The sequence below is a fragment of the Epinephelus lanceolatus genome, chromosome 17 (assembly GCF_041903045.1).
Source record: "Epinephelus lanceolatus isolate andai-2023 chromosome 17, ASM4190304v1, whole genome shotgun sequence".
NCBI lineage: Eukaryota > Metazoa > Chordata > Actinopteri > Perciformes > Serranidae > Epinephelus > Epinephelus lanceolatus.
Genome location: NC_135750.1, coordinates 582762 through 610000, shown reverse-complemented (window position 1 = coordinate 610000; position 27239 = coordinate 582762). Strand labels below are relative to the sequence as shown.

At 41.6% G+C, this 27239-nt stretch overlaps 3 protein-coding genes across 4 annotated transcripts in view; all 3 read right to left on the bottom strand.

Annotated features, from left to right (window-relative positions):
• Nucleotides 1-6119, bottom strand: part of apmap (adipocyte plasma membrane associated protein) — a 17666-nt gene extending 11547 nt beyond the window's left edge. Inside the window, exons 1-4 of the mRNA XM_078160963.1 lie at nucleotides 5850-6119; nucleotides 4044-4160; nucleotides 160-275; nucleotides 1-63 (exon numbers count right to left, since the gene is read on the bottom strand). The exon at nucleotides 1-63 is cut by the window's left edge and continues 30 nt beyond it. Of these exons, the coding sequence (XP_078017089.1) occupies nucleotides 1-63; nucleotides 160-275; nucleotides 4044-4160; nucleotides 5850-5941 (388 nt within the window). The 5' untranslated portion in view covers nucleotides 5942-6119. The remainder of the gene's footprint in view (nucleotides 64-159; nucleotides 276-4043; nucleotides 4161-5849) is intronic.
• A 1264-nt stretch (nucleotides 6120-7383) lies between these two features.
• LOC117247954 (uncharacterized) lies at nucleotides 7384-12206 on the bottom strand. Its single transcript, XM_033612623.2, has 3 exons — nucleotides 12011-12206; nucleotides 9917-10007; nucleotides 7384-9835 (listed from the first exon to the last, which is right to left on the bottom strand). Exons 1-3 carry the CDS (start codon nucleotides 12155-12157, stop codon nucleotides 8172-8174), a joined length of 1902 nt encoding a protein of 633 aa, XP_033468514.1. The 5' UTR covers nucleotides 12158-12206; the 3' UTR covers nucleotides 7384-8171.
• Nucleotides 12207-13098: 892 nt separating this feature from the next.
• LOC117248715 (acetyl-coenzyme A synthetase 2-like, mitochondrial) overlaps nucleotides 13099-27239 on the bottom strand; it is a 48895-nt gene continuing 34754 nt past the window's right edge. The window contains exons 8-15 of one of the 2 annotated variants that reach the window (XR_013487833.1): nucleotides 26381-26473; nucleotides 24323-24435; nucleotides 17752-17878; nucleotides 17506-17633; nucleotides 17155-17218; nucleotides 15518-15639; nucleotides 14844-15261; nucleotides 13099-14747 (exon numbers count right to left, since the gene is read on the bottom strand). Coding sequence is in view for 1 of the 2 variants with exons in the window: in XM_078160524.1 (XP_078016650.1) it covers nucleotides 15091-15261; nucleotides 15518-15639; nucleotides 17155-17218; nucleotides 17506-17633; nucleotides 17752-17878; nucleotides 24323-24435; nucleotides 26381-26473 (818 nt within the window). In the remaining variant the exon portion in view is untranslated. Of the gene's footprint in view, nucleotides 15262-15517; nucleotides 15640-17154; nucleotides 17219-17505; nucleotides 17634-17751; nucleotides 17879-24322; nucleotides 24436-26380; nucleotides 26474-27239 lie in introns of both variants that reach the window. The other variant, XM_078160524.1, reaches the window with a different exon arrangement.

The following is a 27239-nucleotide window of genomic DNA, read 5'->3' as shown; positions in this document are numbered from 1 at the left end:
TGTGAATTCTTCGACCAACCAGCTTCACGATTTTCCCATCAGCTGTTCCAGCGAACAAAACGTCTGCGGACAGAAAAGACAAACACGTGTCAGCTCTCAGTCTTCTTCATCATCTTCATCGTCCAGCTGTGACAGGAGGTCAAACTAAACTACGCTGACCTCCGATGTTGGCGATGGACTCGGGTCCGATGATCTGGTCCTCGAACAGTCTCTGGGCCTCTCGGAGCTTCAGGTTCGGCTCCCAGCAGCCCTTCATCAGTGGAGGCTCCTTCAGACTGCAGTAACACAAAACAACCAGCAGGAGGCGTTTCAATATATACACCACTTTACGACTTTAAGGTGTTAGCGCCGCTGTTAGAGATACAAAAATCTGAATTCATTCATTTTTAATCCTATGAGAAACAAGTCAAATTTTTTTGTCTTTATTCACTGAGTATGATGAGTTGTTTCTATATATAAAAAAAATAATCAAAATATCAGAACTTTATTATGGAAAATCTTTTTATCAAATTTACGGCTTCATTCTAAAAAACAACTAAATATTGTTTCTGGAAATATTACACACACATTTTTTAAAATACTTTCTCTATAAAATAATGCAACTTTATTTTCAAAATATTATGATTTTATACTTAAAATAGGACACATTTAAAAAAAAATTATACATATATATATATAGATATGTGCAACTTTATTCTCAAATGTTACTATTACAACTTTATTGTTAAAAAAACAACTTTTTTCCCCTAATATTCTATTCTTCTTAAAATATAACATTTTACAAAAAAGTTTTAGAAATAATGTGATTTTATTTTTTAAATATTACATATTTTAAATAATATAATAATACTAAAACTTAAATAATAATATTACATATTATTTTCAAAATATGTTTATATTTTATATATATATATTGTATTTTTTAAAAACATTTTTCTATAAATAATGCAATTTTATTTCCAAATTAATGAATTTTCTTTCAAGTTAACAACTTGATTCTAAACACTTTTCTAAATATTACTATATTTTCTTTGAATATTTTCTAAAAAACACACACTGCATTATAACAAAACACAACTTTTTAAAAAAGTACTGTGATATTACATCATCCAAATAGTACTCTCATAATATTCAAACTTATGTACGTTTATTCTTAAAATATTACTTTTTTTTTTTTTTTTTTTTTACAAATAAACAACTTTTCTCTCAAATTTAATTATTTTTTTCTAAATACTTTTACATTGAAATATTACAACTTTTTTCTCTACATATTACATTCCTCTAAAAATTTTAAAATTTTCAAAACTTTTTTTTTTTTTAAGAAATAATGTGATTTTATTCTGAAATAAGACATAATTTAAATATTACTCTTGCCTTGCCTATTACAACCTGTTTTGAAAATATAACTTTTTTAGAGGTACATTTGTCCTTAAAATATTACAACTTTATGTTTAAATAAATAAAATCTTAATCATAAAATGACTCTCCTCCCAATCGTGGTCTCTGTCTGATATCTCAGTCAAGAGCTGACACTTGAAATCTTGACGTGTTTCATCCTGTCCGACACAAAGTGACTCAAGAGTTTTTTTTACTGATACTGGCACCTGTCACCTGATCATTCCTGACACAGGATGATTTGTCTTTACTGTGTAATAACTGTATTGTGAAATGATGAAGTTGTGTGTCCAAACTGTCAGACTCTCAGATGTTTGTTAGAACTTCCTCTGATAAATCATTAACCAGGAGAGTCAGCAAATGTTCACATATCTGCAGCAGAGAGTTGAAATGTTCACAGTCAGCCGTTAGAGACTCATCAGGTTGAGTTTGCTCCGACAGACGACCAACTGAAGAACCACAGACACGTTACAGTCATGTCGACAAAGATTCATCTGATGTGAAATTATTACGACAAACACATCTGGGACTCCATGTCTCAACATTTCAGCAGGATGATGTAAGAGGAAGTCAAGTTTACATCACAGACATGGTTTCCATGACAACTCTGCAGGATGAACCACCTGATAGATTATTATTTATCGAACAATCATTAATAAACATATTGAATATGGACATGTTCAGAAGTTATGGTGGTTACAGCCTCCAGGATCATCTGAACCACATAAAACTCTACATTTAAAACATCAGCTTGATTCGTTCTGTTGTTGTGAGGTCATAATTAGGGGGCGGGGTCAGCGAGGGGGAAACAGTCGTCTCCTGCTGTAGAGTGAAGTTTTTAAACTGACAGGAGAGTCACTATCACATTTACTTTAGATATTATTAATTCAACTCACCATAATAGCACAACTCTTCAGTCATTAACGCTATGATGTCATCGACTGCCATCATGTTTTAGTTTGAGTTTGGAACCAGCAGTAAGCCTTCAGACATGGTACCTAGACCCTCGGTGTGTTCAGACAGTCCTCTTAAATGTGGGCGGGGTTGTTGTCACTCACTGCTCCGTCCAGCACTCGCTGTATTTCCTCATCAGCGGTGACACAGATGGAAGTCTGCACCTGGTTTATCGTCCACAGAACGAGGCTGCACGCCCACATTTTCACAACAAAATAGAACAGGCTGCAGTGAGAGTCTCTCTCCATGGGATATTTAAAAATAGCAGCTTTGTGCATTTAGTCCTTCTCAGGCAAGCTCAGGGGTTTAGTGTTGCTGTAGCCCACATATCCAAAAAATATTATTAAGATGTCCAAAATTGTTTTTATAAAATGTCTGAGAACAAAAAGTCAATTGAATGTCTGAAAAATATTTTTTAAATGTCCAAAAATGTTAATGAAATGAAAAAGCAGCACTAACGTTACTCAACGCCCGTAACCTATATTCTAACAATGTGCTATGACGTTATCATTGTTATATTTCTAACCTCAGTGACTTCAGATCCTTTAAGGCTCACAACTTTACAAACAGCTGAACAATCTGAGACTGTTTGGATAAAGAGGAAGATCATTTTTATTTGAACAGAAACAGTCCTGAAATCACCAAACCCACCAGACTCCATTTAAATAACCAGTCATGTTAGTGTGTATAGAGGCGGCACGTTGTCACATCTAACTGGTGAATTAAGGGTTAATTTAAACCAAACAGAGCTGGTGACTGTTGGAACAGTGAAGAGATGAACTGAGATGGTTTCTTCTTTTGTTTTAAAGATTATTTTTGTGGGCTTTTTGCCTTTAATGGACAGGACAGTGTGTGAGGGGAGACAGAGAGAGAGAGAGAGAGAGAGAGAGAGTGGGGACTGACACGCAGCAAAGGGTCGCAGGCCAGACTCAAACCCGCAACCACTGCAGCGAGGCAATGCCTCTGTACATGGGGCGCCAGCACTATCCACTACGCTACCGACGCCCCCTGAGATGGTTTCTGTGAGTTTTATTTTGTTTCTGTCGTCTGTGCATAAAGTGTGTTTAATGACGATAAAATGATTTTTTAAATGCAGTCTGGTGGGTTTGGTGATGGTGATTTCGGTGCTGTTTCTGGTTAAAAAAATAACCTATTTCTCTCTCAGTACTGGAGCAATTTCAAAAACTGCTGTTCCCATCAGTCAGAGACACAAAACACAGGAGAAAAGAGTCCAAGTTGAAAAACTGCCCTTAACTGTGGATGTTGAAGTTCATGTGACGTGCAGAAAGCCACACAGCGACTCGACTTATTTCTTATCTCAATTTTCATTCACTTAATATCTGGTGTTTATTTTGTGACCCCGCCCCGCTGACACATCTGACTAATGACAGGAGAGAATGCTGTCCTGACCTGCTGGAATATTTTGGTTCACTTGATGTTTTTGTGAGTAAAAAGAAACTGAACCAAAGTTTACTGACAGCTGCTTCACCTGAAATAAAAACAGGTCTGCTAACATCGGAAAAATGTAAAACATTTTAAATGAGAAGAATTTCACGCAGCCGGCAGCAGATATTTAATCTGTTGGGTTTAAACTGATCACGTGACCAAACATGTCAGGTCATGTGCGGATGGAGGTTACTAATGCTGAAGTGTTCAAACAAATCAAATGTTCTGCTGTGAGCAGACTGACTCACCTGAACACGTCAGGCTGGATGGGAGACTCCAGGATGAGGATGATGAACAGGAGAGGAAGAAGCAGGAAGCCACCCAGAGAGAGCAGAGTCACCTGGAACACCTTCCCGCTGTAGGTGCTGAGAGAGGAGAGAAACAAGGAAACAATTGACACTCTGAATACTGAACACTTTGTTCTCTGGGGCTCCTCAGGGATCAATCCTTGGTCCTCTACTCTTTAAACTCTGGGGTTCCTCAGGGTCATTACCTGTGAAGGAGAGGAGGGAAGTGAGCACAGCAGGAGGAGAGTGACAGCTGACGAGGAGCAAGTTGGAGTGATTTAGCGGGGTTTTGGTGGTGTTTATTTTGTAAATAACATTTAGTGTTGTAAATAATAGTATTTGAGTTTTTTTGAGAGCTTTTGAGTGTTTTTTGACGTGTTTTCACCATGGTTCGTAGTTTTGCCATCGTTCGTCTTTTTTGCAAATGTTCGTGTTTTTATAGTTCATAGACAGTCATAGGCAGTTATAGTTTTGTAAATACTGGAGGAGAAATGTCGAGAAGGTCGACGAGGGACAGGAGAGTCCCGTTGAGATTTGTGGATGAGGAGGATGGACCGGAGGAGACCGGTGTAGTCATCTCAACCACAGTAAGTAATACAGTTTGTATGTACTGGATATGTATTCCCAGCTTTATTACAATAATGATTTTCAATATCCAGTGTAAATTTTCTTACTGACTCATTTTAGAATTGAGAATCATTTTATAATCGAAATTGTTGCCCTTGGAATCGGAATTGAATCAAATCGTGAGGTGCCTAGAGAGTCCCACCCCTGCTCCTCAGGGATCAATCCTCAGTCCTCTACTCTTTAAACTTTACTTTATTTACAGACAGTATCTGAAAGGAGTCGAGTGTTTGGCTGAGTTTCTCTCAGTCAGAGTATTATTATCAATAACGGTACTGAAATCAATATATCAATTTAAAATTAACTAATGAGCTGGTAGCTGCTGAGATCTGCAAAGCTATTTAGTTTTATGCTAAGCTAGTTAGCTTCTCCTCCATCGTGAAAAGATTTAGCCAGTGTTGAGAAAAGTACTCAGATCATGTACTTCAGTAAAAGCAGTAATAAAACAATACCACGTTCAGAAATGTACTTAATTACAAAAGTAATATTATTAAAATACTTATGAAGTACCAAAGTGTGCAGAGTAATCTGTAATCTGTAATCACTGAGGCATTAATGTGTTGATGAATTTAATGTTGTAGCTGGTGAAGGTGGAGCTGATTTTAATGTCTTTATCTACTTTATAAACATTATTTATTATTAATTAGATCAATGATTATTAGTATTAATAATCTGAATCGGTAAAGTAACTAAAGTGTCAGATAAATGTAGTGAAGTATAAAGATGGAGGAGAGAGCAGAATAATAAAAATACTCAAGTACAAGAACTCCAACTCTGTACTTTAATTCAGTAAGTGAGTAAGTATGTACTCGATTACTTCAGCTGCTGCTTTATTTAATCAGCCTTCACGGAGTAATAACTTTATGTGACGTCATCAGCTCAGATACTCGGCAGGTAACGAATTTCAACACCGGAAGTCTGTTTCTGAATCAGATCGGTTTTATTTCCTGTTTCCAATCAGCTCGTTGTGACCAATAAAACACACAGAATCACTTCCGGTTGTCTGATCAATAATCAATGAGCCTGAAACATCCGGCTGCTGCCTCACGGTGCTGCTGAGGCAGAACCGGAGACGGTAACGGTCCTGTTCCGCTCGGTGATCGTGTGTTAGTGTCCGCCCCGGGTCCCGGTTCCGTTTCTTACCCGGATCCCTTGTAGCGGTGCTCCGGCAGCTCGTCGGTGATGACCTGCGGTCGGTGCACCCGCCGGAACCGGAGCCCCTCCGTCTCATTCATGCTGCTCTCGGACGGTTCACTCGGCTCAACTCGGCTCGGCTCGGATCAGGTGTTGGTCTGGAGCTGGAGCGGGTCACCGTGCTGACGTTTAACCCGGGTACAGAAGGACTAAACCCGGACAGAACCCAGTCACCATCCCACCGGGGGTGTTTACACCGAGCCACTGACAGCTTCCGGTGTGAGACTTCAAAATAAAAGACCCCGGTCACACGCATCAGCCAAGAAAAAAAAAAGAGAGAGAGAGAGAGAGAAAGAAAACAATCAAAATAACAAAAAATAAAATATAATAAATATAGATATACAATAAAAACATAGGAAAAAAAACATTTAAAATTTAATTTAAAAACTCGGCAAATACTATATATATCAAATATAACAATAAATCAAAAGATAAAGATAGAAGAAAAAATATAATGTGGAAAAAAGTTTTAAAAAGTAATACAAAATATTAAACAAAATAAAAATGGAAGAAATATTACAAAAGGCTCCAAAGCTCATTAACATTTAGTCATGTAGACATGGTGAAGACGAGCTGCTGAAGTTCAAGCGGAGCATCAGAATGATGAAGAAAGGTGATTGAAGTGACTTTGAACGTGGCATGGTTGTTGGTGCCAGACGGGCTGGTCTGAGTATTTACTGGGATTTTCAGCACAACCATCTCTAGGGTTTACAGAGGATGGTCCCAAAAAGAGCAAATATCCAGTGAGCCAAAATGCCTTGTTGATGCCAGAGGTCAGAGGAGAATGGCCAGACTGGTTCAAGATGATAGAAAGGCAACAGGAAGTCAAATAAGCACTGGTTCCAACCAAGGTGTGCAGAAGAGCATCTCTGAAGCAACAACACCTTGTCCAACCTTGAAGCAGATGGGCTACAGCAGCAGAAGACCACACCAGGTGCCACTCCTGTCAGCTAACAACAGGAAACTGAGGCTACAATTCACCAAAACTGGACAATAGAAGATTGGAAAAACCACATTCAGATGGAAGCATGGATCCATCCTGCCTTGTATCAACGCTTCAGGCTGCTGCTGGTGGTGTAATGGTGTGGGGGAGATTTTCTTAGTACCAACTGAGCATGGTTTAAACACCACAGTCTACCTGAGTATTGTTGCTGAGCGTGTCCATCCCTTTATGACCACAGTGTACCCATCTTCTGATGGCTACTTCCAGCAGGATAACGCACCATGAAGAATTAAGGCAGTGCTGAAGGCAAAGGGGGTCCAACCCGGTACTTGCAAGGTGTTCCTAATAAAGTGGCCAGTCTTTTACACACAGAATGGACTGATGACTGATTATTTTTAGGCTTTTTATGTGCGACAGACGGGCTGACAGTCGGCAACCTGCGGCCACTGTGGCCTCTGTACACGTGTCGCTGCCCCGCCCACTGAGCCTCTGGGCGCCTCGACTGCTGAACAAGATTAAGGACAAGATAAAAAAAGAGACTTTAAACGTTGAACGTGTTTTTTATTTCAGGTTTTAAGTCATGTTACAAACATGTTTCAGTGTGAACGATGATGACGATGATGATGATGATGATGATGATGATGTCAGTTTCCATCTTTATTCTCCTCCTGCAGTATGAAACCAGGAGGTTCAGAGTTTGAACACAACTCTGATGATTTATTTTTCCTGTCAGAGTCTGCAAGCAACAAATGGACACGTGACCTCATGGATGACGTTAAACTGTAAATAAAGAAGGTGTGAAACAGGACGTGTCTCATCGTGGACTCAGATCTGATCTCTCTCAGGAGAAAGATTCAGATCACAAACGCAGCCTGGAGGAATAAAAACATCTGAGACATCACACTTTAATATTTCTGTAAAGTGACACATCTGAACAGCAGCTTGAGTCGTGCAGTCTGTTTCTCTGACAAACATCTGCTGCAGCTTTAAAAACAAAACAAAATATACGTTTAAATGTTTTCTCTTCTTCTCTGGACGTTCAGCTTCAACATGAGTCATAACTGTCTCTTAAGAGTGTCTCAAACCAAGACTTCAGTGTTGGGTGGTGCAGTGGTGTTCGCACCATCGCCTCATAGCAAGGCACAGAGCCCCGCCCCTCACCCAATGACAGCAGGGATAGGCTCCACCCCCTGAGACCCCTGACAGTCGCTCTCAGGGAACGTTTCCAGGACTGACGGTCGTTATGACCTCGTGTCTTCGGCCTCGGCTCTTGACCGTACGCTCTCAGGACAGGTGGTTGCTCCTCAGCTTCCTGTCTGACTCGCCGCTCACTCAGCAGCGACACACTTGTGCTCTCGGAGGCTCCTCATGGAGGTGAAGCCGCGGGCGCAGGCGGAGCAGCTGAACGGTTTCTGTCCCGTGTGAACCAGCTGGTGAGACTTCAGGTTGTTGTTCTGACTGAATCTCTTCCCGCAGACGCCACACTCAAACGGCTTCTCTCCGCTGTGGACGCGCTTGTGTCTGACGAGGTTCTGCGACATGCTGAAGCTCTTCCCGCAGACCTCGCAGACGTACGGTTTCTCTCCGCTGTGCGTGCGCTCATGCAGCTTCATGCTGGCCTGCGTGGAGAAGCTTTTCTGACACTGAGCGCAGCTGAACGGTTTCCCCTCCGAGTGGCTGCGGCGGTGCGTCTTCAGGTAGCTCAGCGAGCTGTAGCCGCGGCCGCACACGTCGCAGGAGAACGCTTTGCTGGCGCCGTGCAGCTGCAGGTGAGTCTTCAGGATGTGGGCGCTGGTGAAGCTCTTCCCGCACTCGTCACAGGTGTGAGCTCTCTGCCCGCTGTGAGCCAGCTGGTGGCGTCTTAACGACGTGGACGAGGAAAAGCATTTTCCGCACTCGCTGCAGCTGTGCGGTTTGATGCCGGCGTGGCCGCGCTCGTGCACCAGCAGGGCACTGCGCTGTCTGAAGCCCTTCCCGCAGGCGTTGCAGATGAACGCCCATTCGCTGCTGTGCACGGTGCGGTGCACCTTCAGGTGTCCGGCCTGCGTGAAGCTGCGGCCACACACGGTGCAGCTGAACGCCCGGCGGCCTGAGTGGACGAGCTGGTGGCGCCGCAGGTTGGCAGACACGTTGAAGCTCTTCCCGCAGGTGTCGCAGCTGAACGCCTTTTCTCCGGTGTGGACGCGGCGGTGCACCGACAGGCTGCTCCTGCTGGAGAAAGAGTTCCCGCACTGCTCGCAGGCGTGCGGCCGCTCACCCGTGTGCGTCCTCAGGTGAGCCGTGAGGCCGCTGCGCTGGCTGAAGGTCTTCCTGCAGACGCTGCAGGTGAACGGCTTCAGTCCTCTGTGGACGGTCAGCTGGTGGACGTGGACGCTGCGGCGTGTGGTGAAACCTTTCTGACAGGTGGGACATTTGAAGGGTTTGTCCTTCAGGTGGACTCTGCGGTGCGCAGACAGGTAACTGTGTTTGGAGAACTCCTTCCCGCACTCTGCACACCTGAACCTGTCGTCTGTCTTCTGACAGGTGAGCCTGTGCTCTCGGAGGCGGCACCTCGCCACCAGCGTCTCGCCACAGGACGAACAGGTGAGCGTCTGTCCGTGGCGCCCCCAGCTGGACGTCAGGTGCGTCCTGAGGTGGCTGCGGGTGCCGAACACCTTGCTGCAGTGAGGACACCTGTGGGGCCGCTGCTCGCCGTGCACGGTGAGCTGGTGGACTCTGACACTGCTGCGGGCGGAGAAAGTCTTCCCGCAGGTGGAGCAGGTGAAGGGACGCTCGCGGCTGTGGACACGCAGGTGAGCGCTTAGGTTGGTCCGTCTGGAGAAGCTGCTGCTGCAGACGCTGCAGCTGAAGCTCCGCCTGCCGCCCGCCGTAGACGTCTGCTCTGATTGGCTGCTCTCAGCTTCGGGAGCGTCTGACTGGTGGCTGACCTCCACCTGAGGGTCTCCTTCAGCTGCAGGGGGGGCGGAGTCCCGCTGAGGCTTGACGGCGGCGTCTGCAGAGACAGAGAGATGACAGAGGTAAACACGTGATCACATGATGACATGATCACATGATGCTGACGATCAGTCCTCACGTTGTCTGAGCTCCTGCTGCTCCTCCAGCAGCCTCCTCAGCTCCTGCAGGAGCGCCTCACAGAGCCTCTTCATCACCGCCAGCAGCTCCTCCTACAACACACACACACACACACACACACACACACACACACACACACAGGAAGCCACGCGGCGCTCAGCTCATGCTATAGAAACACGTCCGGACCAGTGACGTCACACTAATCAATCAAGATGACTTTATTGTAAACAAACATGTGACGACATGTATTTATTTATTATTATTCTTTCTTGTTTACATCACAGCGACTGTAACCAATCACAGCTTCCCCTCAGGATCAACAAAATATTTAATTTATTCATTTAAAAAGGGAGAAAAATAAATAAATAAATAAATAAATATCTTCCTCTTTAAATGAAATTCAATAAACAGCAGATTGTGACAGTGTCAGAGGACACACACACACACACACACACACACACACACACACACACACTCTCTCTCTCTCTCTCCCACACACACACACACACACACACATACATACACACAATGACTGAAGTTAATAAATAATTTATAATGAGCGATTAATTGATCAGAGTGCAGCTGCAGCGGGTCAGTTCTAACACTTTATCATTAAACGAATGATCAGAGGGGTATTCCAGGTAGGAGGTTCAACAAACTCTGAGTCTGACCCTGAACTCTGAATTGATTTACTCTGAGATGGGAAACTCTGAGTTACCGGTTCCAGAACAGCTGATCTGAGTTAGTTCAGTCAACTCTGAGTATGTTCACTCTGAGTTAAGCCGACAATAAAAAGCCATCATCAATGGAGCTCCGACTCCACGATTCACCATGGCAACAGGTAAATAAAAGACAGCGCCTCCATTTTAATCCAGTGGATGTAGAGATATTAATGCATGTGTAGCAGACGGTGCACGTTTATCTTTAAAAGAAGAGCCTGAGTCAGAGCGAGGAAAGTGTCAATAAGTTAACCATAAAGTTAATAAAAAAGTTTACTCATCATTTATCAGACTTACATTTCCTTAATGAAGATAAAGTGGTGGAATCTGACTGTGTATCAGGCTGTAGATACATTACATTATATTAATAATATACAATAATATATTTGTTGAGATTTAATCTGATGGGGAAAAACACAGGAGGCAGAAGATTTAAAACATATAGGCTAGGCTATAGATCAAAGACATAAAGACATGACTGTAAACTCACAGTCTGACCCAGTAATAATATGTTTGGTGATTTGCACTTGAAAAGACTTTGAGGTTAAAATACAGTAGATTTTAAAATGTTGCACATCTATTTGTATCTTGACTCAACAGCATTCAGTGACTTTATTTCAGCTACAAATGTAGTAAATTTAAAGACAGTGAAATGCTGCACCATTGCTCACTCAGAAATATGAACATATAATCCCCAATATTAGGCTATAGGAATTATGTTCCATCAGTGCGACCAGTGACATCAGTGACAGAGATCATTAGTCATTGATACTACGTGTCTAAAGCTTCATACCCATTTTTAACATTTAAATAATTAGACCTACACATTATGTGCAATAAACATTTGGGAGCTGCTCTAACAGACTGACAGTCTGATCCTTGTGCACAGTGTTATAAAAATAATAAATATAAAAAGGACAGAGGTTTGATTCTGAGCTGAGGGTGAATTCTCGCTGTGTAATATTTGAACGTAAAGACAAAAACTGATGTCCAAAGAAATGATTGATGTGCATAAATTCAGTAACTTCAGACAGTCCTGAGTAACAAACTAATATCCAGCAGGATTTAGACTGTGACAGACGGTAAATCTCCGCTAATGAACGCGCTTCCATACAAGCTTTGACACGGACTGAATGAATGAGGAAATGAAACAGCGTGTAAGAGGGAGGAGACAGAGAAACACTCAGGGTTTATTGAAGAAAACCTGTCAGCGAGCAGGTTATGTTCACAGAGTCTGTTACCATGGTGACTGACTCAGAGTTTCCCTCATCTCAGGGTTAACTTACTCTGAGTTTTCACTAAACCTGCTTTCTGGAATATCCCCCAGGTGTGTGTGTGTGTGTGTGTGTGTGTGTGTGTGTGAGAGAGAGAGAGACCTCAGTCTTTTCTTCTTCGCGTGTCTCTTTGAGTCTCTGACAGATTTCAGTCACCGCCGTCACCATGAACTCCTCCAGCACCAGCTGCTCCACACTCGACCACATTATCGATCGATTATGATCAACTCTTTGATGATTATTGATCATCACACACTCACAGAGCAGCTCGTGATGTTCTCACTGACGGCTCACTGCTTTGCGGCAGATTTTACGACAGCAGCAGTGAAGGGAGCTCCGCAGGGCGCCTCCTGCTGGACGGAGGTCACAAATACAACAAATACAAAACAAACAAAAACAACAACTGAAAATAAACTAAAAAAATAAATAAATAAAACATAATAAATATATTGATGAAGAAATATAAACACAACGAATAAAGAAATACAAATGTTTGAAGAGAACAAACAACTTCAGTCAAATAATATTTTACTGTTTTATTATTTTTATAAAATTAGTTTAAATTTAAAATATGTTAATCTTTGTTTACTCATTATAAATAAAACAAAAAGATATCTTTAATTCAAAAAGTAAATAAATAAAACCAACTGATGAAATATCTTTCAAGGGAAAAATATCTTATTAAACAATTTAATCATTTTTCATTCATTCATTCATTCATCTTCTAACCGCTTCATCCTCTTGAGGGTCGCGGGGGGCTGGAGCCTATCCCAGCTGACACTGGGTGAGAGGCAGGGTTCACCCTGGACAGGTCACCAGACTATCACAGGGCTGACACATAGAGACAGACAACCATTCACACTCACATTCACACCTACGGACAATTTAGAGTCACCAATTAACCTGCATGTCTTTGGACTGTGGGAGGAAGCTGGAGCACCTGGATTAAATATATATTATATTAAATATATAAATTATGTTTAAATGTAAAATATGCAGTAAAACTGTGAATAAACAACAAATCAATCAATAAGTTTTAAAAGCAGCAGAAAGTCAAACAAACAAAATATTTCATCCAAAATAAACGTTTAATAATTCATAGAATTAAATTCATAAAATCGGTCAGAGTGACGTTAAACTCAATTGATTTCATTTTCAGAAAAATCAAGATGTGGAACAGACACAGATCGTTAGTGAATCTTTATTTCTGATACACACAGCATCACATGGATCAATCAACTGTCAATAAATGACCTCAGCTGCAAACTACAAGTCTACACACATCTATATGGATCTATATGGATCTATACGGATCTATACGGATCTATATGGATCTATACGGATCTATATGGATCTATATGGATCTATACGGATCTATATGGATCTATACAGATCTATATGGATCTATACGGATCTATACAGATCTATACAAATCTATACGGATCTATATAGATCTATACGGATCTATACGGATCTATACAAATCTATACGGATCTATATGGATCTATACAAATCTATACGGATCTATATAGATCTATACGGATCTATACGGATCTATACAAATCTATACGGATCTATATAGATCTATACAAATCTATACGGATCTATATAGATCTATACGGATCTATACGGATCTATACAAATCTATACGGATCTATATAGATCTATACGGATCTATACGGATCTATACAAATCTATACGGATCTATATAGATCTATACAAATCTATACGGATCTATACAGATCTATACAAATCTATACGGATCTATATAGATCTATACGGATCTATACGGATCTATACAAATCTATACGGATCTATATGGATCTATACAAATCTATACGGATCTATACAGATCTATACAAATCTATACGGATCTATATAGATCTATACGGATCTATACGGATCTATACAAATCTATACGGATCTATATGGATCTATACAAATCTATACGGATCTATATGGATCTATACGGATCTATACAAATCTATACGGATCTATACGGATCTATACGGATCTATATGGATCTATACGGATCTATACGGATCTATACAAATCTATACGGATCTATACGGATCTATATGGATCTATACGGATCTATACGGATCTATATGGATCTATACAAATCTATACGGATCTATACAGATCTATACAAATCTATATGGATCTATACGGATCTATACAAATCTATATGGATCTATACGGATCTATACGGATCTATACAAATCTATATGGATCTATATGGATCTATACGGATCTATATGGATCTATACAAATCTATATGGATCTATACGGATCTATACGGATCTATACAAATCTATATGGATCTATATGGATCTATACGGATCTATACGGATCTATACAAATCTATATGGATCTATATGGATCTATACGGATCTATATGGATCTATACGGATCTATACAAATCTATACGGATCTATACGGATCTATACGGATCTATATGGATATGCTCGTGGTCACAAAATAAATATCTGTTGAATGAAAAGCAGCTGAGGTTGATTCTGATGTTTCTGAGCTTCATCCAAAAATATATGTGAATTAAATTAAAGTGAGCAGTGTTTTTTAAACTCAGATTCAAACATTAAAATATGATTATTATTATTTTAATCAAACTGTCTGAAACACGATCATCTAATATTAAAACAGATTTTACCCCAGGAACACCAACACTAAAAGAAGTTAATGTTTTCGTTATCTGGATCTCCCCTGAAGCTCCGCCCACCGACCGACAGGTGACAGCTGCTCTGTTTCACCTGGACTAAGGTCCGATCCCATTTCAGTCTTCCTCTTGGTGTTGAGTGTCCTCGTCTGTGAGATGAGCCTTGATGAGGGAAGTGAGAGATATTAGGGGAGAGATCTTTCCCTGAGAAATGGGAAAGACTTCATGCATATGGGCGTGGCTGATGTGCAGACATACGTCAGGTGTAGTAGTGATGCAATGACAATGCTGTCTGCAGCGCTTGTGTTGTGGCGTGAGCTCTGATTATTCTCTCGTCTAATGAATCAACAGAGAAGAAATGCAGAAAACAGGAGGCGCCTACGACGTCTTCTAGTTCTGATCCATTTTGTTTAAATATGTTGATGCTGTGTTGCTGACCAGTTCACACTCGTCCCTCCGCCTGTTGTCTGTATCGCCTACATTACCGCCAGACAGTCAAAAACTCTCATCCTCTCTGCTTCCTGTACTGCTCATGGGCTTCCACGATCTCCTTGACGACAGACGGGTCATCCAGAGTCGACACGTCGTCGAGATCAGCTGATGTCTCTGTGGCGACCTTCCTGAGGATCCGCCTCATGATCTTCCCGGAGCGAGTCTTCGGCAGACGCTTCACCACCTGAGGGACACAAATACTGACTCCTGATTGGCTGCTTCATGATAGACACAAATACTGACTCCTGATTGGCTGCTTCATGATAGACACAAATACTGACTCCTGATTGGCTGACAGGTGTGTTCCTGTCTAAAGTAATGGGAGAGGTTATTTTGTCTCCTATGTTCCGTCAGACACAAACACACCTGTGCATTCAGGTGTCATGTTACTGTTTCAGGTGTGTGGATAATGTTGTTGCCATGGTAACCGGGGGACTCACCAGGAAGTGCTCGGGGACGGCGTACTTGGCGATCTTTGTGGAGACGAGCTCTCGGAGCTGCCGGAGGACGACGGCAGAGTCGACATCAGACTCCTCCTTCAACACCACGAAGGCGAACGGCACTGAGGACACACACACACACACACACACACACACACACACACATTAACTTCACAGACACTAAGAGGTTAAAGTCAAAATGATGTAGAAGATCTTCTCCTGAAAATAAATAAATAAATAAATAATGTGATGATGATGATGATGATGGTCAGTATTCTGCTCTGTGATTGGTTCATCAGTATCATTAATGAGCAGGTTCAGTGAGCGACCAGCAAGAGGCAGCAGAGGGCCACAGATCAAACTCATCATGTTTCACCTCATCTGATTTTTACTGCAATAATCTATAATCAATAATCAATAATCAATAATCCAACACACTGATGTCAACCTGCTGCTGAGATTGAAAACTAAACAATACACAACATTTTGACGTCACTGCAGGTTTTTATTTATTTATATTTTTAAGTCATTCTTCTTTGATTTAATGTAAAATAAGAATAAAAAAAGATAAAACTGAAAAATAATATTAATAAATAATAACAATAAATAACAAGAAACATTTAATTAAAATAAATAAATAAAAAAATCCAAACTCATTGTGATCCTATTTACTAATGTATATATTAATCTATTATTTAAAAAATAGAGAATTCATTCATTCATTCATCTTCTAACCGCTTCATCCTCTTGGGGGTCACAGTGGGTGGAGCCTATCCCAGCTGACACTGGGTGAGAGGCAGGGTTCACCCTGGACAGGTCACCAGACTATCACAGGGCTGACACATAGAGACAGACAACCATTCACACTCACATTCACACCTACGGACAATTTAGAGTCACCAATTAACCTGCATGTCTTTGGACTGTGGGAGGAAGCTGGAGCACCTGGAGGAAACCCACGCTGACACGGGGAGAACATGTCAGAGCACCTGGAGGAAACCCACACTGACACGGGGAGAACATGCAAACTCCACACAGAAGGGCTCCCACGCCCGGGATCGAACCGGCAACCCTCTTGCTGTGAGGCGACAGTGCTAACCACCACACCACCGTGCCGCCCAAAATAGAGAATTATTATTGGTAAATATAATGAAAAATTAAATTCAAATTGATAAAAATCAATAAAAAATTAAGTATCAACGGTAAAAAATAAAAAAAATTAAAATTCAAAGGAATAAATAAAATTTAAACAGTAACTTTTGTTTTGATTGAATCAAATAATCTATAAATCAATTCAATAATTAAAACATGAAATAATAATATTAATTTAAACAAATAAACAAATAAGTCATTAACATTCTGATTATAATTACTAATCTATGTATTCATTTAAAGATACTGAAAATGAATAACAGTTAATAATCCGATAAATTTCAATTCAAATAAAGAACTGATACATGAAGAGTAAATAATAATAAAAATATAAGGTCAAATAAAAACAAAATACAGATTCATGAACTTCCTGTTGATGTGACGACTAAACAGCTGACAACATCTGACATGTTTACATGTAAACACCACACAGAGTAACAGAGCAGCAGAGCATGATGGGAGCTCAGGTGTGTTTTCAGTCTCACCTTCTCCTTTGATGTCGTGTGGGATCCCGATCACAGCTGTCTCTGGAACAGCTGGATGTTCATCCTGTAAACAAACAAACAATTATCTTCACAGAGTCTGTAAACATCATCTCACACCTTTGTTATTCTCGTCTTCAAACACACTTCATCTCATGTCTCATCATCTTATCTCACACACTGGGGACAAAGAATGACTCAAGTTTAAATAAATAAATAGAATTTATTTGTGTTATATTTATTATTGTTGTGTTTCTGTGCCTGTGTGTTAATGAGGAGCTCCTGTTTATTTATTCTTTTATTTTCATATCTATTCCATCATATAAGATGTGTCCTGTGCATGAGGTGTCTCACCAGAGCGTCCTCGATCTCCGCCGTACCAAGACGGTGACCGCTGACGTTGATGACATCATCCATGCGTCCAGTTATCTGGTAGTAACCGTCCTCAGAGCGGTACGCTCCGTCACCGGTGAAATAATAACCTGACAGGATGAATCAGTACATCAGCTCTCACCCTGACCTTTATGAAATATACTCACAAAGACATAATAACAATAACAATAACAATAACAATAACGATGATGATGATGATGATGATACCAGGATATGGTTTGAAGTAGGCCTCGATGAATCTCTGGTGGTCTCCGTAGATACTGCGAGCCATGCCGGGCCACGGCTGGCTGATACACAGAGCTCCACTCACACCGTTACCTGTCAGACGTTCACCCTGTCAACACAGAAAATGCGTTAGCATGTCAGGCTAACTAGCTTCTTTCCAGCAGCAGCAACAATGTTTCACTTCCAAGGCTAACAGTTAGCATTAGCTTTCATTAGCCTGCTACATCAATCATTATACAGCTGGTGAAGATGACGACTTGAAATGGGACCTGTTAGCTTTAGCCTCAGTCTGTTAGCATAGCATATGCTAAGTCCACTGTGTAGAGACTCTGTGGAGAACAGATTAAAAACCTACTTTAGTCAGTTTGTGTCTTTGTGGTTGTTGTGTCTTTGTGGTTATTGTTTTGTCTTTGCGGTTGTTGTTTGAGTCTTTGTGGTTATTGTTTGTGTCTTTGTGGTTGTTGTTTGTGTCTTTGTGGTTATTGTTTGTGTCTTTGTGGTTATTGTTTGTGTCTTTGTGGTTGTTGTTTGTGTCTTTGTGGTTATTGTTTGTGTCTTTGTGGTTGTTGTGTCTTTGTGGTTATTGTTTGTGTCTTTGTGGTTGTTGTTTGTGTCTGTGGTTATTGTTTGTGTCTTTGTGGTTATTGTTTGTGTCTTTGTGGTTGTTGTTTGTGTCTGTGGTTATTGTTTGTGTCTATGGTTATTGTTTGTGTCTTTGTGGTTGTTGTTTGTATCTTTGTGGTTGTGTCTTTGAGATTGTTTGTGTCTTTGTTGTTGTGTCTTTGAGGTTGTTTGTGTCTTTGTGGTTATTGTTTGTGTCTTTGTGGTTGTTGTTTGTGTCTTTGTGGTTATTATTTGTGTCTCTTTGGTTGCTGTGTCTCTGGGTTATTGTTTGTGTCTTTGTGGTCATTGTTCGTGTCTTTGTGGTTGTTGTGTCTTTGTGGTTGCTGTTTGTGTCTTTGTGGTTGTTGTTTGTGTCTTTGTGGTTGTTGTTTGTGTCTTTGAGGTTGCTGTGTCTTTGTGGTTGCTGTTTGTGTCTTTGTGGTTGTTATTTGTGTCTTTGAGGTTGCTGTGTTTTTGTGGTTGCTGTTTGTGTCTTTGTGGTTGTTGTTTGTGTCTTTGAGGTTGCTGTGTCTTTGAGGTTGCTGTTTGTGTCTTTGTGGTTGTTGTTTGTGTCTTTGTGGTTGTTGTTTGTGTCTTTGTGGTTGCTGTGTCTTTGTGGTTGCTGTTTGTGTCTTTGTGGTTGTTGTTTATGTCTTTGTGGTTGTTGTTTGTGTCTTTGAGGCTGTTGTGTCTTTGTGGTTATTGTTTGTGTCTTTAAGATTGTTGTTTTTGTCTTTGTGGTTATAGTTTGTGTCTTTGTGGTTGTTGTTTGAGTCTTTGTGGTTATTGTTTGTGTCTTTGTGGTTGTTGTTTGTGTCTTTGTGCTTATTGTTTGTGTCTTTGTGGTTGTTGTGTCTTTGTGCTTATTGTTTGTGTCTTTGTGGTTATTGTTTGTGTCTGTGGTTATTGTTTGTGTCTTTGTGGTTGTTGTTTGTATCTTTGTGGTTGTGTCTTTGAGGTTATTTGTGTCTTTGTTGTTGTGTCTTTGAGGTTGTTTGTGTCTTTGTGGTTATTGTTTGTGTCTTTGTGGTTATTATTTGTGTCTTTGTGTTTGCTGTGTCTTTGTGGTTATTGTTTGTGTCTTTGTGGTTGTTGTGTCTTTGTGGTCATTGTTCGTGTCTTTGTGGTTGTTGTGTCTTTGTGGTTGCTGTTTGTGTCTTTGTGGTTGTTGTTTGTGTCTTTGAGGTTGCTGTGTCTTTGTGGTTGCTGTTTGTGTCTTTGTGGTTGTTTATGTCTTTGTGGTTGTTGTTTGTGTCTTTGTGGTTGTTGTTTATGTCTTTGTGGTTGTTGTTTGTGTCTTTGAAGTTGTTGTGTCTTTGTGGTTATTGTTTGAGTCTTTGTTGTTATTGTTTGTGTCTTTGTGGTTGTTGTGTCTTTGTGGTTATTGTTTGTGTCTTTGTGGTTGTTGTTTGTGTCTTTGTGGTTATTGTTTGTGTCTTTAAGATTGTTGTTTGTGTCTTTGTGGTTGTTGTGTCTTTGTGGTTATTGTTTGTGTCTTTGTGGTTATTGTTTGTGTCTTTGTGGTTGTTGTTTGTGTCTTTGTGGTTATTGTTTGTGTCTTTGTGGTTGTTGTGTCTTTGTGCTTATTGTTTGTGTCTTTGTGGTTGTTGTTTGTATCTTTGTGGTCATCTCGACTCTCTCTGTCCAGTAACAATCACCCAGTCACACCCTCAGAGATAATTGTGGTACGATCTGAACACACGTCTAACTGAACACTTTTCCATCATAGTATTTCTCCACTACAGAGAACACTGACAGTGGCTCTGTTCAAGCAGCTGACTTGTTTTTTCACATGTCCCTGTATCTTCATCCTGCAGCTCTCCTCCTCCTCCTCCTCCTCCTCCTCTGTGAGATGAAGGCCAGTGTTAAGTGGTACAAATGAAACCCTGTGGTCTTCATCAGCACAGTTTGTGTTCACTATTGAGAGGATTGAAGTCACAGTGACCTTGACCTCCTGTGAGGATGAAGAGTGAAACTGAAGGAGGCCTAATCTAATCTAATCTAGTCTACATGATGAGAAACCCTCGAGCGCCGGCAGCAGATTACAGGCCGGGAACAGAGCGGAGAGGGGAAACCAGCGGATAATTAATTTGGGGGAAAGTCTGGTAATCAAAGCAAACAGATGCTGCTGCTGCTGCTTTAATAGAAAGATTAAACTGAGACAGAGACACCGTGTCATTCGAAGGCTCGTTTGACCTCTTACGTCTCAAGGTCAAGTGGGGTTAACGAGACCCTGAGATTGGTGGCAGATCACATCTGAAGCTGATTGGACGAGAGCTAACTGGAAACCTCAAATCCTCCGAGTTTTTAACGTCTTTAAGCTCACTTTAATCAGAGTCCCTCCAGGTTTCTGACGAGTTTCATCTGGTCGTCCAGCATCACAACATTGGACCTGAACACATCACGTTCATGTGCTCATGTGCTCATATGTTCCTGTGCTCATGTGTTCATGTGTTCCTGTGCTCATGTGCTCCTGTGCTCATGTGTTCATGTGTTCCTGTGCTCATGTGGTCATGTGTTCCTGTGTTCATGTGTTCCTGTGCTCATGTGTTCCTGTGTTCATGTGCTCATGTGTTCATGTGTTCCTGTGTTCATGTGCTCATGTGTTCATGTGTTCCCGTGTTCCTGTGTTCATGTGTTCCTGTACTCATGTGTTCATGTGTTCCTGTGCTCATGTGTTCCTGTGTTCATGTGCTCATGTGTTCATGTGTTCCTGTGCTCATGTGTTCCTGTGTTCATGCGTTCATGTGGCCATGTATTCATGTGTTCCTGTGCTCATGTGTTCATGTGTTCCTGTGCTCATGTGTTCCTGTGTTCATGTGCTCATGTGTTCCTATGCTCATGTGGTCATGTGTTCCTGTGCTCATGTGTTCATGTGTTCCTGTGCTCATGTGTTCCTGTGCTCATGCGTTCATGTGGCCATGTATTCATGTGTTCCTGTGCTCATGTGCTCATGTGTTCCTGTGTTCATGTGTTCCTGTGCTCATGTGTTCATGTGTTCCTGTGCTCATGTGTTCATGTGTTCCTGTGCTCATGTGTTCCTGTGCTCATGTGGTCATGTGTTCCTGTGCTCATGTGTTCATGTGTTCATGTGCTCATGTGTTCCTGTGCTCATGTGGTCATGTGTTCCTGTGTCCATGTGCTCATGTGTTCCTGTGCTCATGTGTTCCTGTGCTCATGTGTTCCTGTGTCCATGTGCTCATGTGTTCTTGTGCTCATGTGTTCCTGTGCTCATGTGTTCCTGTGTCCATGTGCTCATGTGTTCTTGTGCTCATGTGTTCCTCTGCTCATGTGTTCCTGTGTTCATGTGCTCATGTGTTCCTGTGCTCATGTGTTCATGTGTTCCTGTGCTCATGTACTCATGTGTTCCTGTGTTCATGTGCTCATGTGTTCATGTGTTCCTGTGCTCATGTGTTCATGTGTTCCTGTGCTCATGTGGTCATGTGTTCCTGTGCTCATGTGTTCATGTGCTCGTGTTCATGTGTTCCTGTGCTCATGTGTTCCTGTGCTCATGTGTTCATGTGTTCATGTGCTCATGTGTTCCTGTGTTCATGTGTTCCTGTGCTCATGTATTCCTGTGCTCATGTGTTCATGTGTTCATGTGTTCCTGTGCTCATGTGTCCATGTGTTCCTGTGCTCATGTGCTCATGTGTTCATGTGTTCCTGTGATCATGTGTTCATGTGTTCCTGTGCTCATGTGTTCCTGTGCTCATGTGCTCATGTGTTCCTGTGCTCATGTGTTCATGTGTTCCTGTGCTCATGTGTTCCTGTGCTCATGTGTTCATGTGTTCCTGTGCTCATGTATTCCTGTGTTCATGTGCTCATGTGTTCATGTGTTCCTGTACTCATGTGTTCCTGTGTTCATGTGCTCATGTGTTCCTGTGCTCATGTGTTCATGTGCTCATGTGTTCCTGTGTTCATGTGCTCATGTGTTCCTGTGCTCATGTGTTCCTGTGCTCATGTGGTCATGTATTCATGTGCTCATGTGGCCATGTGTTCATGTGTTCCTGTGCTCATGTGTTCATGTGTTGCTGTGTTCATGTGCTCATGTGTTCCTGTGTTCCTGTGCTCATGTGTTTATGTGTTCATCTGGTCATGTCTTCATGTGTTCATGTGCTCATGTGTTCCTGTGTTCCTGTGCTCATGTGTTCCCGTGTTCATCTGGCCATGTCTTCATGTGTTCATGTGTTCCTGTGCTCATGTGTTCCTCTGTTCATGTGCTCATGTGTTCATGTGTACCTGTGCTCATGTGTTCCTGTGCTCATGTGCTCATGTGTTCCTGTGCTCATGTGTTCATGTGCTCATGTGTTCATGTGTTCCTGTGCTCATGTGTTCCTGTGCTCATGTGTTCCTGTGCTCATGTATTCCTGTGTTCATGTGCTCATGTGTTCATGTGTTCCTGTGCTCATGTGTTCATGTGTCCATGTGTTCCTGTGTTCATGTGTTCATGTGTTTATGTGCTCATGTGTTCATGTGTTCCTGTGCTCATGTGTTCATGTGTTCCTGTGCTCATGTGTTCCTGTGCTCATGTGTTCATGTGCTCATGTGTTCCTGTGCTCATGTGAACTCTTTGTGAACAGCCACAAAGAGGCATGAAACGACCACAAAGAGACATAAAATCAACCACAGAGAGACATGAAACAGCCACAAAGAGACATAAAACAACCACAAAGAGACATAAAACAACCACAAAGAGACATGAAACAACCACAAAGAGACATGAAACAACCACAGAGAGACATAAGACAACCACAAAGAGACATGAAACAACCACAAAGAGACATGAAACAGCCACAAAGAGACATGAAACAACCACAAAGAGACATAAAACAACCACAAAGAGACATGAAACAACCACAAAGAGACATAAAACAACCACAAAGAGACATGAAACAGCCACAAAGAGACATAAAACAACCACAAAGAGACATAAAACAACCACAGAGAGACATAAGACAACCACAAAGAGACATGAAACAACCACAAAGAGACATGAAACAGCCACAAAGAGACATGAAACAGCCACAAAGAGACATAAAACGAATACAAAAAGACATGAAACAGCCACAAAGAGACATGAAACAACCACAAAGAGACATACAACGACCACAAAGAGACATGAAACGACCACAAAGAGACATGAAACAACCACAGAGAGCCATAAGACAACCACAAAGAGACATAAAACAACCAAAAAGAGACATAAAACAACCACAAAGAGACATGAAACAACCACAGAGAGACATAAGACAACCACAAAGAGACATGAAACAACCACAAAGAGACATGAAACAGCCACAAAGAGACATGAAACAGCCACAAAGAGACATAAAACGAATACAAAAAGACATGAAACAGCCACAAAGAGACATGAAACAACCACAAAGAGACATACAACGACCACAAAGAGACATGAAACGACCACAAAGAGACATGAAACAACCACAGAGAGACATAAGACAACCACAAAGAGACATAAAACAACCAAAAAGAGACATAAAACAACCACAAAGAGACATGAAACAACCACAGAGAGACATAAGACAACCACAAAGAGACATGAAACAACCACAAAGAGACATGAAACAGCCACAAAGAGACATGAAACAGCCACAAAGAGACATAAAACGAATACAAAAAGACATGAAACAGCCACAAAGAGACATGAAACAACCACAAAAAGACATGAAACGACCACAAAGAGACATAAAACAGCCACAAAAAGACATGAAACAACCACAAAGAGACATACAACGACCACAAAGAGACATGAAACGACCACAAAGAGACATGAAACAACCACAAAGAGACATAAAACGACCACACAGAGACATGAAACGACCACACAGAGACATAAAACGACCACACAGAGACATGAAACGACCACAAAGATGCAGCATGAGCACAGGGAGCTGTAAACTGTGGCGGTGTTTCTCTGATTTAACGCCACCTTCTCTCCCATCAGGTCGGGCTGGATGCCGAAGAACGGCCTCATGGCCATGGTGGGGATGATGGGAGCTCCTTCGTCTGCAGGTCGAGGGGTGATACAGACTCCACCCGTCTCTACAGGAGGCACAGTGGGACAGAAATCAATCAATTCAATTTCAATTCAATTCAATTTTCAATTCAATTCAAACAGCTTTATTGGCATGAACAGAAATATGTTGTTGCCAAAGCATTTTACAGAATATTTACATACAAACTTACAATATTACAATTCAATACAATACAATATAATTTATACAATTGGATATAAATCCATGCATTTTAGGATGTTATAGTGAGTGAGTCCCTCAGGTTGTGGCAGGCAGATACATGTTTAGCTGCCAGAGGAGCTGCTGTCCCTTCACCCAGCACAACTGACAGTTCCTCCTCTGGTGTGAACATATGAAAGGCTGTTATGTTCTTATCATTGTTTCACATTAAAGGACAGACTTTAACCCCGGCAGAGAGACGCAGGGTTCAACTCTCTGATGTGGCGTTCGAGTGCGGCTGGGTGTGTTTGTTAAATATTTGATGATAAATATTGAACCAGGTGTTGACACACCTGCTGACAGAGACGTGTCTTAGCTCTGGGGTCACATCATGGAGGATTTACTGTTCCTGTCAGCGCCCCTGGAGGCAACCACATGTCTGTCTGTGAGGTGTTCATGTGTCACTGTGAAGAAGACCACTGAGGAAGATTCAGCAGAATAGTGTTTCCTGTTTTAAACACACTGATGAAAATATTAAAACATGTATTTAACATGTCAGCGGTGATCTCTGTGAATAAACATATACATGAGTTTCTTCTCTTCCAGTGAGTCAGCAGTGAGGTGCAGCGGCCACCAGGGGGCGTCACATGTCGCAGCTTTAATTTCCTTTAATTTCTTAATTTATTGGGGATTTTATTTTCCTTTGAAGGGAAGGAAGCAGCTGGCAGAGAGTTTAAAGTCCCACTGAAAAACAACACACATTCACTGATTGTCCAGGAATTAGGTCACGCTCACACACACACACACACACACACACACACACACACACACACACACTGTCAGTGATCCTCGACTGTCTTGTTCCTGGGGGGTTGGAGCTGGTGTAAGTGTGTGAGGAGGATTTGATCTTAATTCTGTGGAGCTGCAGATGTTGTTGCTGCTAATCTGTGAAATTAGGGTTAAAGCTTCAGTAAAGAGAGACGAGGACGGACGGACACAAACAGCCTGATCAACAACCACAGAAGAAGAGAAGGAGACAGAGCTGAGAGCTGTGTTTAATGACCTGAATTATCTCCAACATCCAACTGAACATCCTCTTCACCGGACGTCTGTGTGTGTGTGTGTGTGTGTGTGTGTGTGTGTGTGCGTGTGTGTCTGTCTGTGTGTCTGTCTGTCTGTCTGCCTGCCTGTGTGTGTGTGTGTGTGTGTGTGTGTCTGTCTGTCTGCCTGTCTGTCTGTGTGTGTGTGTGTGTGTCTGTATGTCTGTGTGTCTGTCTGTCTGTGTGTCTGTGTGTCTGTCTGTGTGTCTGTCTGTCTGCCTGTCTGTCTGTGTGTCTGTGTGTGTGTCTGTCTGTCTGCCTGTCTGTCTGTGTGTCTGTGTGTCCTCACTTCCTGTTTATAAATCACTGTCTCTACAAACGTCCCGTCCTGATCTCGCTCCTGACACAACATCCAATGTTAGGCACACATCTATCAGCAGGTGGCGCTGTGACGTGTTTATCATTGCAGCTGCAGGTTAAATGGATCAGTGGCTTCTGTAATTCTGTGTAACTGCAGAGCAACTTTTATGCAGTTCAAGAGCAACATTTCAGTAATTTGAGAGCAATTCAAGAGCAACATTTTAAGAGCAACATTTCAGAGTAAGATTTAAGTAATTCACTTGAAATAATTTGAGATAAAGTAATTAGAATGAAACAGTGAACAGACTCAGTGTCTCTGTCCGTCCTCACAGGCCTCAAACAGTGAGGACAACATGAGACACACTGGAATGAGGACAACACGAGACATGCATCACAGATGTCAGTGTGTCTCACCTGTCTGCCACCAGGTGTCCACCAGAGGACAGCGTTCGTCTCCGACCACACTGTGGAACCAGTGCCAGGCCTCGTGGTTGATGGGCTCTCCCACTGTAAACAGGGACAGAGACAGGGACAGAGAGAGAGACAGGGACAGAGAGAGAGACAGGGACAGAGAGAGAGACAGGGACAGGGTTAGAGACAGAGACACAGACAGACAAAGACAGAGACAGAGATAGAGACAAAGACAGAGAGAGGCAGACAGACACACAAACAGACAGGGAGACAGAGACAGACACAGACACAGACACAGACAGACAGACAGACAGACAGACAGGTCACATGATCAGTTAACATGTTTACAATGGGGTTATCAATAGATTGATTACTGATCTTTGATCTGATGATGTCAGTAATTAAAGTAATCTTAAAGTTCATGTTGACCTGAGGATACACTGAGGGACATGTTGGAGACACATGGACTTCACTGAAGAAGCGTGTTTCTGTTTATTATTATAATTAATAATAATATTGTCTGTCTCTGAGTTAGTTTTCTGAAACAGCCACAAAGAGGCACGAAACAACCACAAAGGGACATGAAACAATCACAAAGAGACATGAAATAACCACAAAGAGGCATGAAATAACCACAAAGAGACATGAAACGGCCACAAAGAGACATGAAACAACCACAAAGAGACATTAAACGGCCACAAAGAGACATGAAACAACCACAAAGAGACATGAAACAGCCACAAAGAGGCATGAAACAACCACAAAGAGGCACGAAACAACCACAAAGGGACATGAAACAATCACAAAGAGACATGAAACAACCACATAGAGTCATGAAACGGCCACAAAGAGACATGAAACA